At 40.6% G+C, this 17,478-nt stretch overlaps 1 protein-coding gene across 2 annotated transcripts in view; it reads left to right on the forward strand.

Annotated features, from left to right (window-relative positions):
* The first annotated feature begins 8,838 nt into the window (after positions 1-8,838).
* Positions 8,839-17,478, forward strand: part of LOC121541486 (collagen alpha-1(V) chain-like) — a 152,258-nt gene continuing 143,618 nt past the window's right edge. For both annotated transcript variants that reach the window (XM_041850524.2, XM_045208033.1), the window contains exon 1: positions 8,839-9,221. In XM_041850524.2, coding sequence (XP_041706458.2) covers positions 9,122-9,221 — 100 coding nt within the window. In that variant the 5' untranslated portion in view covers positions 8,839-9,121. The remainder of the gene's footprint in view (positions 9,222-17,478) is intronic.

Consider the following 17,478-nt stretch of genomic DNA (forward strand, 5'->3'; position numbering starts at 1 on the left):
GTACCAGTCAAAAGTTTGGACACACCTACTCATTCAAGGGTTTTTCTTTATTCTTACTATTTTCTACATTGTAGAATAAAGGTGAATACATCAGAACTATGAAATAACACATATGGAATCATGCAGTAACCAAATGAGTGTTAAACAAATTAAAATATATTTTATATTTGAGATTCTTCAAACCAGATGGGATGGCGTATTGCTGCAGAATGCTGTGGTAGTTAAGTGTGCCTTGAATTCTAAATAAATCACTGACAGTGTCACCAGCAAAGCATCCCCACACCATAACACCTCCTCCTCCATGCTTTACGGTGGGAACTACACATGCGGGGATCATCCGTTCACCCACACCGCATCTCACAAAGACATGGCGGTTGGAACCAGAAATCTCCAATTTGGACTCCAGACCAAAGGACACATTTCCACCGGTCTAATGTCCATTGCTCGTTTTTCTTGGTCCAAGCAGGTCTCTTCTTATTATTGGTGTCCTTTAGTAGTGGTTTCTTTGTAGCAATTTGACCATGAAGGCCTGATTCACACAGTCCCCTCTGAACAGTTGATGTTGAGATGTGTCTGTGACTTGAACTTGTGAAGCATTTATTTGGGCTGCAATTTCTGAGGCTGGTAACTCTAATTAACTTATCCTCTGCAGCAGAGGTAACTCTGGGTCTTCCATTCCTGTGGCAATCCTCATGAGAGCCAGTTTCATCATAGCGCTTGATGGTTTTTGCGACTGCACTTGAAACCTTCAAAGTTCTTGAAATGTTCCGTATTGACTGACCTTCGTGTCTTAAAGTAATGATGGACTGTCGTTTTTCTTTGCTTATTTGAACTGTTCTTGCCATAATATGGACTTGGTCTTTCACCAAATAGGGCTATCTTCTGTATACCTCCCCTACCTTGTCACAACACAACTGATTGGCTCAAACGCATTAAGAAGAAAATAAATTCCACAAATTCACTTTTAACAAGGCACACCTGTTAATTGAAATGCATTCCAGGTGACTACCTCATGAAGCTGGTTGAGAGAATGCCAAGAGTGTGCAAAGCTGCCATCAAGGCAAAGGGTGGCTATTTGAAGAATCTCAAATATAAAATATATTTGTTTAACACCATTTTGGTTACTACATGATTCCATGTGTGTTATTTCATAGTTTTGATGTCTTCACTATTATTCTACAATGTAAAAAAATAGTAAAAATAAAGAAAAACCCTTGAATGAGAAGTGTGTCCAAACGTTTGACTGGTATTGTACCTAGCAGTCAACCAGCTTCCACTAATCCCATATAATTACAGTAAAATACTGTTAAATTCCAACATGATTACAGTAGTATCTACTTTTGTACAGTATAGATGGCTAATTTTGCAGTATTGTATCATTTCATTGCTCTGCATTTCCCAGTAATTTACAGGAAGCAGGTGGCAAGTTACAGTAAATATTACAGTAACATAATTTGCACTAGCCAGAGAAAGGTCAATTTATTTGGTTTTTCCTAAATTCATTACATGTTAAAATGTCTAATCCCACTTAGTAAAAGTTAGAAAGTAATAAACAATTCAAACAATAAATATTCAATCCAGCTTACATTAATCAAATAAAAAAAATATATAATAATTAATAGTAAATGCATTCGTTCAAATAACACGTAACAATGATCAGTCCGTCAATTTGTTAGTCAGTCAGTCAGTCAGTCATGGTTGGTCTGGTGGAGTGGTTGACGGTGCCAGAGAAAGGTAACCATGTACTGTAAATCTCTCCAGACAAGGTGACTTTTGTCAATATTTTAGGCTCCATTTACTCTCAGATTCGAAAATGCTAATTAGCATCAAAGTAGACAGCATGCAAAATTACAAATCACTTCAAGCTCCTGCATGTCATCTCTAGCTGACACCTTTGCTAACAGGTATTGTGTCAATTTAAAACTTGCACAAGACAGTTCACAGAATTGTCAGTTTAAAGAAATGTAGCCAATGGATTCATTACTACATTTAGCTAACATTAGATAGTTAATCCAGAGATTCTTACCTTTGCCTTGATACGGCAGTCTCGTCCAGATCATCATGGCATTTGTAGTTCTTTATGATAGCCACATTAGCAGCTAATTAGCGTTTCATTTTTGAGTGGTACATCCAGGCAAAAATATTGATCAAAGTCACTTTGTCCTAGAGAGATTTACACATTATCAAAATGTCACGCCAGGGTAAGCCTACATAAAACACAGCCATTATGGGGCCTCCCGATTGGCGCCATCCCATCTGGTTTGCGCATAGTAGGACTATCATTTGTTTTTCAACAGGACAATGACTCAACACACCTCCAGGCTGTGTAAGGGCTATTTGACCAAGAAGGAGAGTGATGGAGTGCTGCATCAGATGACCTGGCCTCCACAATCACCCGACCTCAACCCAATTGAGATGTTTGGGATGAGTTGGACCGCAGAGTGAAGGAAAAGCGGCCAACAAGTGCTCAGCATATGTGGTTACTCCTTCACTGTTTTGGTAGAAAACACTTTTTTGGTAGAACATTTTGAAAATTGTAAAAATAAAGAAAAACCCTGGAATGAGTAGGTGTGTCCAAACTTTTGATTAGTACTGTATATATTTTTATGCATTTAAAAATATATATATATATATATATATTTTCCTTCTTTATTATTTTCCCCTTACTCTACCCCCTTATTGGAGTAAACTAAAGGACAGCAATGCATCTTAGACTTCTACTTCCAGCTTATACATACTACACTGTAAACTCCAAGGCATTTGTAACTCAAATACTTCTAGTCAGTTGTACTCAAAGTCAATGTAAAGTCGTTGACACTTAAACTGTTTATGTGGTACTTTATGTAGACTCAAACTAAATGAGAAGTCACACCAACCACATTTTTTCAAGATATGATAACAAATGAACTTTTTTCCCAGCATGCTTTTTTGCAGGTAGATTAAAAAAAAAAAAAAATCATATCTGTGTTTTTGCATGTAAATTTAGTGACTTATTGATTAAATGTTATGCTACACAAAGATAAATTTTTTTTCATTTAATTCATCAAATCATTTAATTTTTGCAGCCGTTACTGAAATGTTTGTTCCAGTTTAAATGGCTTAGATAGTTTCATCCCTCTCTTCTCAACTCTGGCAGTTATTATGAATGCAGGTTGCGGGTGAATACAAATTTCAGCTGTTGGATAGCCTAATGCTGGCTAGATTCCAACGGGTGTTACTCAGCACTTTCCAAGCGAGCATGATGTGATTTAGAGTTAGGCTTGCGAAATTCTGGTATATTTCCCTGGTTTTTCAGATATCCTGGTTGACCCTATCCCCTCCTCTCTTCTCCAGACCATCTCCGGTGACCTTCTCCCTTACCTCACCTCGCTGATCAACTCATCCTTGACCGCTGGCTATGTCCCTTCCGTCTTCAAGAGAGCGAGAGTTGCACCCCTTCTCAAAAAACCAACACTCGATCCCTCTGATGTCAACAACTACAGACCAGTATCCCTTCTTTCTTTTCTCTCCAAAACTATTGAGCGTGCCGTCTTTAGCCAACTCTCTTGCTATCTCTCTCAGAATGACCTTCTTGATCCAAACCAGTCAGGTTTCAAGACTGGTCATTCAACTGAGACTGCTCTTCTCTGTGTCACAGAGGCTCTCCGCACTGCTAAAGCTAACTCTCTCTCCTCTGCTCTTGTCCTTCTAGACCTGTCTGCTGCCTTTGATACTGTGAACCATCAGATCCTCCTCTCCACCCTCTCTGAGCTGGGCATCTCCGGCGCGGCTCACTCTTGGATTGCGTCCTACCTGACCGGTCCATCCTACCAAGTGGCGTGGCGAGAAGCTGTCTCCGCACCACGTGCTCTCACCACTGGTGTCCCCCAGGGCTCAGTTCTAGGCCCTCTCCTATTCTCGCTATACACCAAGTCACTTGGCTCTGTCATATCCTCACATGGCCTCTCCTATCATTGCTACGCTGACGACACACAACTAATCTTCTCCTTTCCCCCTTCTGATAACCAGGTGGCGAATCGCATCTCTGCATGTCTGGCAGACATATCAGTATGGATGACGGATCACCACCTCAAGCTGAACCTCGGCAAGACGGAGCTGCTCTTCCTCCCGGGGAAGGACTGCCCGTTTCATGATCTCGCCATCACGGTTGACAACTCCGTTGTGTCCTCCTCCCAGAGTGCGAAGAGCCTTGGCGTGACCCTGGACAACACCCTGTCGTTCTCCGCTAACATCAAGGCGGTGACCCGATCCTGTAGGTTCATGCTCTACAACATTCGGAGAGTACGACCCTGCCTTACACAGGAAGCGGCACAGGTCCTAATCCAGGCACTTGTCATCTCCTGTCTGGATTACTGCAACTCTCTGTTGGCTGGGCTCCCTGCCTGTGCCATTAAACCCCTACAACTCATCCAGAATGCCGCAGCCCGTCTGGTGTTCAACCTTCCCAAGTTCTCTCACGTCACCCCGCTCCTCCGCACACTCCACTGGCTTCCAGTTGAAGCTCGCATCTGCTACAAGACCATGGTGCTTGCCTACGGAGCTGTGAGGGGAACGGCACCTCCGTACCTTCAGGCTCTGATCAGTCCCTACACCCAAACGAGGGCACTGCGTTCATCCACCTCTGGCCTGCTGGCTCCCCTACCTCTGCGGAAGCATAGTTCCCGCTCAGCCCAGTCAAAACTGTTCGCTGCTCTGGCACCCCAATGGTGGAACAAGCTCCCCTCACGACGCCAGGACAGCGGAGTCACTCACCACCTTCCGGAGACATTTGAAACCCCACCTCTTTAAGGAATACCTGGGATAGGATAAAGTAATCGTTCTACCCCCCCTTTACTCCAACCCCCCACAAAAAAAAGAAGATTTTTTGTTGTTGAAAAAGTAAAAAAAATATATATACAAAAAATTGATGAAAAAATAAAAGGAAAAATATAAAAAATTACAATATAACTAAAAAAACATTGTAAAGTGGTTATCGCACTGGCTATAAGGTGAATGCACCTATTTGTAAGTCGCTCTGGATAAGAGCGTCTGCTAAATGACGCTCTTACTAAATATAACTGTGTTTGTATTACTCATATGTAGGTAGTACTGCTCATTTCAGCAATTTAAGTTTCTTAACTTTTTGGTAATCGGTTTCCTTAAAATACTTATCCGGATTTACAGTGTATATACATTTTATGGACACAGTATATTTTACATTAGTTATCTTTTTAAAATGTTTTTAGTCCCATCCTTCAGCTACCCTCAACTCTTCCCATCTATCTCTGAAAACCATCCAGTTATGATTTCTTATTGCCATATATTTTTCAACTGTGCTGTGATGTTTCATAAAAGTTCTGAATAGAGCCATGACTACATGGAACTCTATTCCACATCAAGTAACGCATGCCAGCAGTAAAATTAGATTTGAAAAACAGATAAAAATACACCTTATGGAACAGCGGGGACTGTGAAGCAACACAAACATAAACACATGCATACAAACACATGATAACATACGCACTATACACATACAGTGGGGAGAACAAGTATTTGATACACTGCCGATTTTGCAGGTTTTCCTACTTACAAAGCATGTAGAGGTCTGTCATTTTTATCATAGGTACACTTCAACTGTGAGAGACGGAATCTAAAACAAAAATCCAGAAAATCACATTGTATGGTTTTAAAGTAATTAATTTGCATTTTATTGCACGACATAAGTATTTGATACATCAGAAAAGCAGAACTTAATATTTGGTACAGAAACCTTTGTTTGCAATTACAGAGATCATACGTTTCCTGTAGGTCTTGACCAGGTTTGCACACACTGCAGCAGGGATTTTGGCCCACTCCGCCATACAGACCTTCTCCAGATCCTTCAGGTTTCGGGGCTGTTGCTGGGCAATACGGACTTTCAGCTCCCTCCAAAGATTTTCTATTGGGTTCAGGTCTGGAGACTGGCTAGACCACTCCAGGACCTTGAGATGCTTCTTATGGAGCCACTCCTTAGTTGCCCTGGCTGTGTGTTTCGGGTCGTTGTCATGCTGGAAGACCCAGCCACGACCCATCTTCAATGCTCTTACTGAGGGAAGGAGGTTGTTGGCCAAGATCTCGCGATACATGGCCCCAGCCATCCTCCCCTCAATACGGTGCAGTCGTCCTGTCCCCTTTGCAGAAAAGCATCCCCAAAGAATGATGTTTCCACCTCCATGCTTCACGGTTGGGATGGTGTTCTTGGGGTTGTACTCATCCGTTTTCTTCCTCCAAACACGGGGAGTGGAGTTTAGACCAAAAAGCTCTATTTTTGTCTCATCAGACCACATGACCTTCTCCCATTCCTCCTCTGGATCATCCAGATGGTCATTGGCAAACTTCAGACGGGCCTGGACATGCGCTGGCTTGAGCAGGGGGACCTTGCGTGCGCTGCAGGATTTTAATCCATGACGGCTTAGCGTGTTACTAATGGTTTTCTTTGAGACTGTGTCCCAGCTCTCTTCAGGTCATTGACCAGGTCCTGCCGTGTAGTTCTGGGCTGATCCCTCACCTTCCTCATGATCATTGATGCCCCACGAGGTGAGATCTTGCATGGAGCCCCAGACCGAGGGTGATTGACCGTCATCTTGAACTTCTTCCATTTTCTAATAATTGCGCCAACAGTTGTTTGCTTCTCACCAAGCTGCTTGCCTATTGTACTGTAGCCCATCCCAGCCTTGTGCAGGTCTACACTTTTACCCCTGATGTCCTTACACAGCTCTCTGGTCTTGGCCATTGTAGAGAGGTTGGAGTCTGTTTAATTGAGTGTGTGGACAGGTGTCTTTTATACAGGTAACGAGTTCAAACAGGTGCAGTTAATACAGACATTTTACATTTACATTTTAGTCATTTAGCAGACGCTCTTATCCAGAGCGACTTACAGGAGCAATTAGGGTTAAGTGCCTTGCTCAAGGGCACATTTACGTCATTTAGCAGACGCTCTTATCCAGAGCGACTCACAAATTGGTGCATTCACCCTATAGCCAGTGGGATAACCACTTTACAAACATTTTTTTGGGGGGGGTAGAAGGATTACTTTATCCTATCCCAGGTAATGAGTGGAGAACAGGAGGGCTTCTTTAAGAAAAACTAACAGGTCTGTGAGAGCCGTAATTCTTACTGGTTGGTCGGTGATCAAATTCTTATGTCATGCAATAAAATGCAAATTAATTACTTAAAAATCGTACAATGTGATTTTCTGGATTTTTGTTTTAGATTCCGTCTCTCACAGTTGAAGTGTACCTATCATAAAAATGACAGACCTCTACATGCTTTGTAAGTAGGAAAACCTGCAAAATCGGCAGTGTATCAAATACTTGATCTCCCCACTGTTTGTACACATGGAGTTTGTGTTATAGATATGTGATAGTAGAGCAGAGGCCTTGGCAGCAGCTAATGAGGATCCATAATAAATACAAATACAAACCTTTCTATTCTCATAGTTTCTACAGATTGTAAATGAAAGATGAACATTTTACTAAGAGTATTATTATTAATTATTGATAGATTGACAATGGCTTTTCAAGTCACCCAGCAGTGCCTCTACGCCTCTTTATCCTAATAAATGTTATAGTCTCCACGTTCAACCCCATTCCCCACATGGATGGGTGGCAATGAGATGCGTATCCTCCATGTTGTGTGTTTGCAGCTTTAAAAACCATTTGTGAGCATCTTTTACAGGCCATTTTATTGGCGACTGCCCGCCCACTGGACCAGCCATATGACACCTTGTACAAAAGGTCACCGCATTCCAGGCATTCTCTGAAAGTGTACATACACAACACATCTCAATTGAGGAGGTGTCGCCTGGATGTAGACTGATTTGGAAGATATAATGCAAATGTGAAAATGTCACTTTTTTATGAGACATGTCGGTTGTTGAGAGATTTTTCCACATTTGTTCTAATGCAAGTAGTGTGATTTGCCAAATGTAAGCCAATGAAAGTCAAAATAATTACAATGAAAGAGGATACCTTCGATTCTTCCTAAATTATTATCATGATAAACTTTTTTATGATAGAAAATCACTCAACAGGCAAGCTTACAATTATGTCAATGAATGCTATGTCACATTATTACATGTTAACTATATTTTGTAGATGATTTTACAGCAATAGTAAGAGAGTAGTGTTATTGTAAAACGTGTTCCGAATTTAGATGTTATTGTGTTCTAAATATATGAGTCCCATTCCACGAGCAAGGCTGAAGATCTATGCCAGTGTCAAAGGATAAGCACCTCTCCGACCCTGCGCGCCCCAGTTATCATGCGTGTCAGAGGGCCAGTTGAGGCCAGTGCCTATCAGTCTTATAATTTACAGCTAACTGTGGAGGATTCCTGCAACCCATACGTATTTGCTGTGGCCTAGGCCTACTGTTCGATACAGTTTATACTTCACAGTGTGTCCAAAAGTCAAATTCTCTATATTATTATTCAAATTAGTAGAATGGCTTCTCAAAATTATGTAGCCTATTGGATATGAAAACAACGTTTATCAGTTCTTGTCCTAAAAATGTTTGTATCTCCCGCTTTAAGCCCCTTCTCAAAATTTGTGGTTTTGTTGGTAAAGGAATCTTCGTTTCCTATGGTCTACCGCTGAGTCTAAGTTGTATCCACGGCTGGAAGCAGAAACTTCAGCGCACGGAGAGTGGGAGTAAAACCTTCACTAAACGTTCCTCTATTCCACAGCCAATGGCAATGCCCAATCTATATGTCGACCCCTCTGATTTGCTTTCCTGTCCTGTTCCTAGCCTGACTGACAGCCTGCAGGAAATCTTTTCCCCCCCTCTTTAGTTCGATGGGCTCCAGTGAGATTGAGAGGGGGCAACACTTCTGATCCGAGGCTCAGTAGCGCAGGGTAGTTTATTCAGAGGAGCGAAGAGGAGTGGAGAGGAAGAGTGCGCGAGAGAGGGTGCCCCATCCTTCACACAAACTGGAGGAATCCACACTCCAAAACTTATGGCTGCTTGAGAAAATAATAATTTCCCCCCTCTCTCTTTTCTGGGACCTTTGGCTACTAGTTCACTCCTAATCAGAATTTGTCACAAGTATTTTTTCAGTTGCTCTTGAAAAGTTAATCCACCTTTGCCGTGGACGTCACTGGCGACCATGGATACCCATATAAGATGGAAAGTAAAACGGAGGATAAAGGACGCGCAAATCACTTTAGCAATAATTCTACTTTTTGTCACATCGCAAGCCAGTTCAGGTAAGATGCCTTTCGGACACCGCAGACTGTATTCTTGCAGGCTATTGCTGCTTAGCACTTTTTGGCCGGTCGTCTGTTTTAGACAGTGAAATGTTCTCATGTGCAACAAGTCCCGATCATACCCTTGTGTACCCGTTGCAACAGCAGTTGTACGCCCCTCTAAAACCGTACTTTAGTTGTCTGGTTTCTGGAATGTGGTCCACATTATTGGTGTCATAAACTGAAATGACCGGGGGCCCGGTCAAGGCTTTTAAATGGCACTGGTGCTTGTTCGTGTACTATGTCCTGAATAGTTCTCTCTAGTTTGTTGTCAAAGTCTATCGATTTGGTAAGACCCCGCTGCATAGAGGACTTGAAGCGCCAACGAGAACTCCTTTTCCATGAACGTGTGCCAAAAGTTTTCTCTCTCATCCATTCAGATGAATTTCGCTGCCTCCCGCGATGGATTTGTTCACTCTGAAAGATGTGGTCCTCCTGCGACATCTATAGTGCTACTTCTGATGCACATATCTTTGCATACATTATTAGTGTCTTTAAGACTTTATTGTGTTGGGTGCACATAGGCTACACGTTGCCATGGGTTTGTGGGCCTACTTTAAAGATATATAATCTACATTTTATTCCCTGCCTAGTGTTGAGTTGATCAAGCTGGAAACCAAGCTCTGTATCACTTTTTATGGCATATAGGAAAACCATTTTGCCTTTCTCCCCTCTTGTCGATAGATTATATAATCTTTCTTTTTTAGGCCTACTTTATGGCATTTTATGTAGCATAACAGCAAAAAACGTTATCCAGCTTTTGTGGATATTATATTAAAAAAGATAGTAATTGCTTTGGTTTTAAAATTTGGCAACATTTTGGCTTAAGTTGGTATTTTAAACTTGATGACAAGCACATCTAACACTGTCCTCCAGATTCCCATATGAAACAATAAGTCAAAGGGGTATTTATTTAATGAGAAACAGAATGGAGCGCAACTCTCGTGAGAGGGCGTGGCCGTCAATCGTCTGAAGTGGTAGGGTGGAGCCTAAGCTTGGCATCTCATTTTGGGCATGGATGCGTGTGGACTTTTCTGACAAATGTCATATACGCCATAACATAGTGTATTGTCTCTGTGAAATCTTCTTCAAGGTTCTTTTTTAAAATATCCCATAAACATTTGTCTGGCAATCCTCCAGCATTCCAGCTGTCTGCTTTATATGCCCTGTTTGAGTCAAGCCAAGGCCTAGTGGCCTGGCCTACATGTATTCTTAGCTCATTGGCCTGCCTGGCATGGTAGGTGGCCTCAGCCTGCATGGTGCTACAGTGGAGCTCTCAATCAGTCAACCAGCCAGCCAGTCAGCCAGCCAGTCAAAAAGCTGTTAGATAAACTGATAGCCTGGTCTGTTCTCTCCACATACCTCAATGGGCAATGCAGAAAAAAATCACATCTGAGCTGAAGATGTGGAGAGCTGGAGTGGATTCAATGAAATTCCCTAATTGACTGGAATTTGATAATCTAATTTGAATTCCAGTCAAGATAAGTTGTATGGAAGTGCACAGACATGTCAGAGTGGTGTGCTAAGGATGGAAAAAAATTCATATTCATGTTAATCGTGAATGCAGACTGATTGATTGTTGATTATTGCCCTTTGGGTTACATGAGGGGTTGGCCTTGAACTTTTCCCCTGTAAAAGTAATGGCCAGGTCTCTCTCGAAAAAGAGGTCTTCTGTTTTCAAATCAACCTGGTAAATTAAAGGTAAAAAAATCCAAGGGCTTTGGTCTTGTTATTGCTCATATGTGATTGACAGAACCATACCCATTACCGAGCAATGGTTTATATATACACTAAATCACTGACAGGAGGCGCTGTTTTGAAGCCACCGCGCCTCCATCTTTGTAAAAAATATTTTGGTAGCTATAGAAATGCATTTACTAATGTCTACATTTATTTTTCCATGTTTTTTCTATTACAGACACCTTAATGCATACCTTTAAATGATATTATGTGAGGTAAACATACAAATATACTTAATTTTTTTCTTAAAGTATAGTTTTTAGAAAATACTATTGTTACTGTCCCCACTACAACAGAAAATACTTAACTACATGTAGTTTTGTCCTTGAAACATTTATATGAAATACTTTATGGAGTGCTACTTTTCTAAGGAGTGCCTATATGGCCGACTGGTGGCTTCAGAGCACCTCCATGGCCAAAACATAGCATAAACAATCCAGGGTTTATAGACATCATTGGTTCCGAGTCATGTCAGCATAGCTCCAGATGACGTGGTTAGTTGGACTGGAGTTTTACTAGGATTAGAGGGCGTGGGACAGAACTCACTATGAAGCTGCTGGCTTTAATCAACTCTTAAAGACCAACAGAAAACAACCAGATTTATGTGATCGTCTGTGATGCTGCAACACTTCCTGAAACCAGGACACATGCAAGTATGTGTGGAGTTTTTATAACTCGGTATTGGCTAGCAAGAGGCTTATTTCATTGCTATTGTTGCCATTGTCAACCTAAGCAGTTTTTTATACAAAAATGTAACCATCAATCATGGAAATATTTATTTTACAGGACATAAGCATAATACATATTCTAGCTAGATTATCAAGAATAACTTTTAAACTGAAACATATATAGTGTGTAACAGCTGTTGAATTCCACCAGGTTACCTGATCAACAGGTTCACTGCACAAAGTACCCCTGTATCAAGATCAGACAGGTCTTGACACACATTCCAACACACTCTAAAAAATGATTAGATCCACTGGGCCAGATCAGAAGACTGGAGGTGTGGTATAGTAGGGTGTGGCATTCAGATTGTTATGGTTGACCACTGATACTTTTGTAACTTTAATAAGTCTTACACAGGAGTATGAGTTCCCAGTGTTGGGGTAGTTACCACTTTATAATATTAAAATAATAATTTTATACATTTGATATAAAAATATGTAATGTGCAAAGATATTGAAGGAAATTGAAATTTGCAGTGTACAAACTTAACGATGAACATGAATGACATTTGTTCTCACAAGTAGCCAAAAATAACTATCTCAAAGCCATGTCCCCAATAGGCCACACCTTTGGATTACTCTTACATGGGTTAATTGGGTTTTTATTTACTTTCATGCTGGGTTGACCCAGCAGATGGGTATTTTTTAATGTAATCCATAGATGCAGGCCCTGTGTAGCTCAGTTGGTAGAGCATGGCGCTTGCAATGCCAGGGTTGTGGGTTCGATTCCCATGGGGGGCAAGTATAAAAAAACTGTAAGTTGCTCTGGATAAGAGTGTCTGCTAAATGACTAAAATGTAAAAAAATGTTATTTTCAGGAGGCATGGCCTATTGGGGCTCTGGCTTTCAGCTAGGTCTTTTTGGCCACCCATGAGATTAAATGTAACTCCTGTTGATCACTTTATGTTTTTACACTGCAAATTTCCCTTAAATATATTCGCACATTATGTATTTTGATATACAATCAAAAACAGAATTATTTAAATATCCTAATAAAGTGTTAACTATCCCAACATCAGGGTACACATTAGCGCTTGAGAAACTCAGCACTCAACGTTAATGTGTTTTAATAATACAACATAACAGATTAACCAGAATGACATTTGCTCTCATGAGTGGCCAAAAATAACTATCTTAAAGCCACGCCCCTACTAAATCCTGCCTTCAGTCTTCTCATCTGAGCTAGTGCATCATAGCTCAATAACCAAACTAAAGCCTTGTTCACATTGACATTTTGAAGTGACTTAAATCAAATTTTTTAGCATATCTGATTAGAATCTGTTAAATTTCTTGCAGTCTGAACAACCAAAAAGCACATGGAATCAAATATTTCAAGCCACATTTCAAACCACCTTTGTAGGTGGTTTGAAATCAGATACAAATCTGATTCCTGGCCATGTGACTTGTGTCTAAAAGGTCAAATCTGATTTACCTGTGTTTTTAGACTGTTATTTGGCACATCTTGTTGCTTGCTAGCTACTCTGTTGACGGTTTTGACAAGAACATGTGGTAGCTAACTAGTTTGTTAATTTTTTACATTGTTTCTAATTTTGTCAGAAAATCGTTTTCACTGCAAGTTAAAGCGTACGTTTAGCTAGCTAGCGAACGTTAGCTTGCTGGCTCGCTAGCTAAAATTACGTGTATGATCTGGGAAGTAATATTATTTGTATTTTAGATAGCCATTTCCATTGCTAGTTTTGGCCTAATGTTAGCTAGCTAACATTTAACCTAGTTGGTTAGCTTTAGGTACCTGCGGATTCATACTCCAGCATTTCATGCATGGTGGCTAGCTATGACAATCCATTTGTATTGTAGCTATGGGTTGGGATTATGGTTCATTGTTTAGCTAGCTACATGTCTAAACAAAAGACTCCACTTCGCCAGATGATGACCCATCAAGTTAGCCAGGTGTGTCTGGGGGTGATTACAGCCATCTATTGTATTTCATGAACATGTGTACATGTCTAGACAATAGTGACCCATGTAGCTAGATGTAGCTGGGGGGTGGTTATAGCATTTCTTTCATATGACCCATCAATTTAGACAAGTGTGTCTGGGTAAGCATCTAATATTTATAAAATATTTTTATCTGGACACTATCAAAGTCAGATTAGGATATTGGCCAAGAACTAGATAAAGTGTATTTTTACCTGGAGTTTTTCCTTATTGTAGGCTACTACTTTCACCACTTTTAATCTTGAAATCTTTGGTTGTTTACTTCACTACCTTACTCACTCTGTTTAGCACATGGCCTCACATGTGAATCCTTAAAGAGTGATGTTGAATAGGTGTAGACAAAGAAGAGCTCTCCAGTAGGTGTACCAAAACATTCAAGGCCTATTTTGTCAAAAGTGGGGTTACACGTTTATCAACTTTCAAAGCAGAATTACTTTCCCATTGTTCCTCAACTGCAGTGTATAATATACAATTTGTAGCTCTGAGTCTCTACTTTTATCCAATGTAAAAAACGTTGCTACATAAGACTGAATCGAGTTGGTTAGTCACATTTGAGCATTGAGGCCTGCAGTGTGAACAATTATTTAGTGACCCAACAGGCTGGGTCAAAAATAACCCAATGTGTGTTCTGTCCACTATTTACCCAGCGTGTGTGAGTATCCAAATGTGTCCAGGTCCGATACGGACCGTATCAAGACTACGACACACAGTTGTACACACCAATAAACAAACCAGCTTGTGGCAGACTCAATGAACACATTCGGACACATCTGGGATACATGCCGTGTCAAATGCTTCGACCCACCTTGATACAGCCCGTCACTCGCCGTTTCATATTCCTTGACACATCCTAACATCTCAAAAGTAAGCTTTTGATCACTTATTGAATACTTGTATTATTAAATTATAATTTATGTTTAAATTAAGGGTGCTGATGAAAATCACCATGTCACCATGAAAATAGATTCTGTTCCACCCTCTATTAGAAAATATATTTATCAATTAAAGATAGACTCAGCGTATGACATAGATGCAGAAGTAAACAGCATAGTGTGTACATTTCCCGCAACAACTAAGAGCGTTAAAGCGCGAGGCTCAACTTCTCAGCTGTTTTGGTCCCGTGGCTTCCATGCTGTAACAGCGTGAAGCGAACCCGTGCACATACGCAGATACTGTGTGTAACTGTGTGAGAGCAAAGTGTCACTCATCTCAATATCTGCGGTGCTGCTCGTGGCAACATCATTTCGCTGAGTCTACCTTTAAACTTAAAAACAGGTCTAAAAAGCATCAATTAAATGTTCACATGTGGAGCAGTATCATATAAGCTCCTTAAAAGGAGATCAAATTAAAGTTCATACCTCATATCAAGTCTGTCAATCAAATTACAACATTTAAGTCATAGGCCTACTGTACTTGATGCAGTTGACACTACAAATACACATTTAAAAGCCAACAATTGTATTATGTTGACTAATATTGCATTTGTTTACAATAACTAAAACTACACAAACCTGTTTCACAAATCACAATCTATACCTCCAACATCCCAAATAAAGAAGGAAAAAAGGTTTAGCGTAAATAACATCGAAATATCTTTATTTACAGAACAAAATACATCATTTCGTAGTCAAGAGCTCTGGAAAGGGTAATATAGTGTTAACGTTTAAATGAAAATGCATCAACTCTGGTCTAGCTCAAGCAGTCGAACAAAGTAATGTTTCAATCCTTAGTAACGTCAAGATGTGGAGTCTTCCAGGCCAGGTTCATCTTCAGGCATCCCTTTCTCTTTCTCAGCTTCTGGTCATCAGCTGTCAGATGTAAAACACAGTGTTTACAGTGTGTATGCTAGGGGTATCCAACTCTGATCTTGGAAATCAACTCAATGTGTAGGTTCTTTCCAGCACTGCAGTAACACACTTTATTCATCTAATCATAGACCAGACTTAAGACCTGGTTCTTTGAATGTGTGTTAGTGATGGGCTGTAGTAAAAGCCTGCACACAGTAGCTCTCCAGGACCAGAGTTGGAGAACCTTGGTTTTAACTTACAATATATTGCTGCAGAGTAACTGTGCATAGGGAATAAAACAATATGGTAGAAAATGCAACAATTGAATGGCCAAAGCCAATGGGTGCAATACTGTCGACCAACCACAATATTTCACTAAATACACATTAATGTAAATCAAGGTCAACAGGAGTCAATGAACTAAACATAAAGTCAAACATTAATTCAATAGCTAGCTAGCTAAAATGTATGAAATTGTTTTTGGCAAACTCTGTTACACTGGGTCAAAAGACAGGAGCCCAGTGCCAAATAAGTGGTGTAGGGAAATGTGATTCACGTTAACTAGCTAGCAACAACCCTAAACTCCTGCTACACACAAACTAGCTAGCTACCTATCAAATATTTTTATTAATCCCTACTAGTAAGCTGTTGTTAGCTAACGTTAGCTGAATCTGGAGCTAGCCAGAAGTTAGCTGGCTAGTTAGCTAGCTCTCTTCATTCAGCTCGATAGCAATTAATAAGCATTGAGCATTTCCATCCAATTGCGTTGAAAATAGGTTCATTACTCGAGGCTTTGATCAACACAGTGTACACTAGTGGCACCTGCTGGTTAGAACAGCCAAATTATTACAGATGACGGTGCACACACCATAGTGCATGCGCAGTGTTGCCTTTTTTGTCTGAAACCAATACCAAACCAATAAGGTGGTTGTTCGACAAAACGAAGCTTCGGACGTCATTGATCACGTGCTTCTGATCAAGCGATACAAGCATCGGCACACTGCTTTGAAATAAACTGCTTAGCGATTTTGACACATGCCTCGAAGCTCCGGTATCAAACATAACATCACTACTGTTAACCAGGAGATTCCTAACACCACGGTGTTAGGGTATAACTAGGCCCTCAAACAAAGGCCTTATGATATATGTAATGTATTGGCATACATCATTAAATGTTTAAGGCTGGTTGAAACCCTTCATAGACAGTTCTAGGAAGAACCTATAGATGATAAAATGGTTCTTGGTAGAACCCGTCATAGAGGGTTCTAGGTAGAACCATATACAGCAGCAGCAAAAAGTGTTTCCCTATGGGGACAAACCGAAGAACCCTGTAAGGTTCTACTTAGCACCCTTACCTCGGCTCTTAATTGAAATCCTTCATCGACTTTGTTGGGTACATTAAATTATTCTTGCTGAAATCAAGTCACAGCTTGTGGAGAGGCTTGACATTTTTTAAAAGACTGCGCTTGAAAAATACCTGCGTCAACGTTAACCGTTCAAAATTCAATTTGATTTAATTGGATGTTCCCCCCGGTGGAGCATCCGCCCTATCTCATCAACAGCCAATGACATTACTTGGAGGGAATACTGACACTACTGTAAACTGTCAGACGCAATGTGTCGGTGTCAGGATGTATCCAAGGACCTGGATTCATTGCGTCAAACAATGCCGCTATGTATCAGAATCTGACATAGAATCTGACACATTTCAAGCTGATACTTTTTTAAATTCCACTATTCCGGTCCGAAACATTAAATGTCAAGACGAAATGACACTGTCAGCATTAAAGGACACATCATCCTGACCTAAACCAGATAACCCCTCTATATTCCCAGGGAAGGTGTCACACCCTGGCTCTGGGGACTCTATATGTTGAGCCAGGGTGTGTAGATTCTATGTGTTTTGTGTTCTATGTTAATTATTCTAGTTGTTCTATTTCTATGTTGGCCAGAGTGGTTCTCAATCAGAGGCAACGAGTGTCAGCTGTTGCTGGTTGTCTCTGATTGGGA

This window comes from Coregonus clupeaformis, chromosome 27 (assembly GCF_020615455.1).
Source record: "Coregonus clupeaformis isolate EN_2021a chromosome 27, ASM2061545v1, whole genome shotgun sequence".
In the NCBI taxonomy this organism is placed as follows: domain Eukaryota; kingdom Metazoa; phylum Chordata; class Actinopteri; order Salmoniformes; family Salmonidae; genus Coregonus; species Coregonus clupeaformis.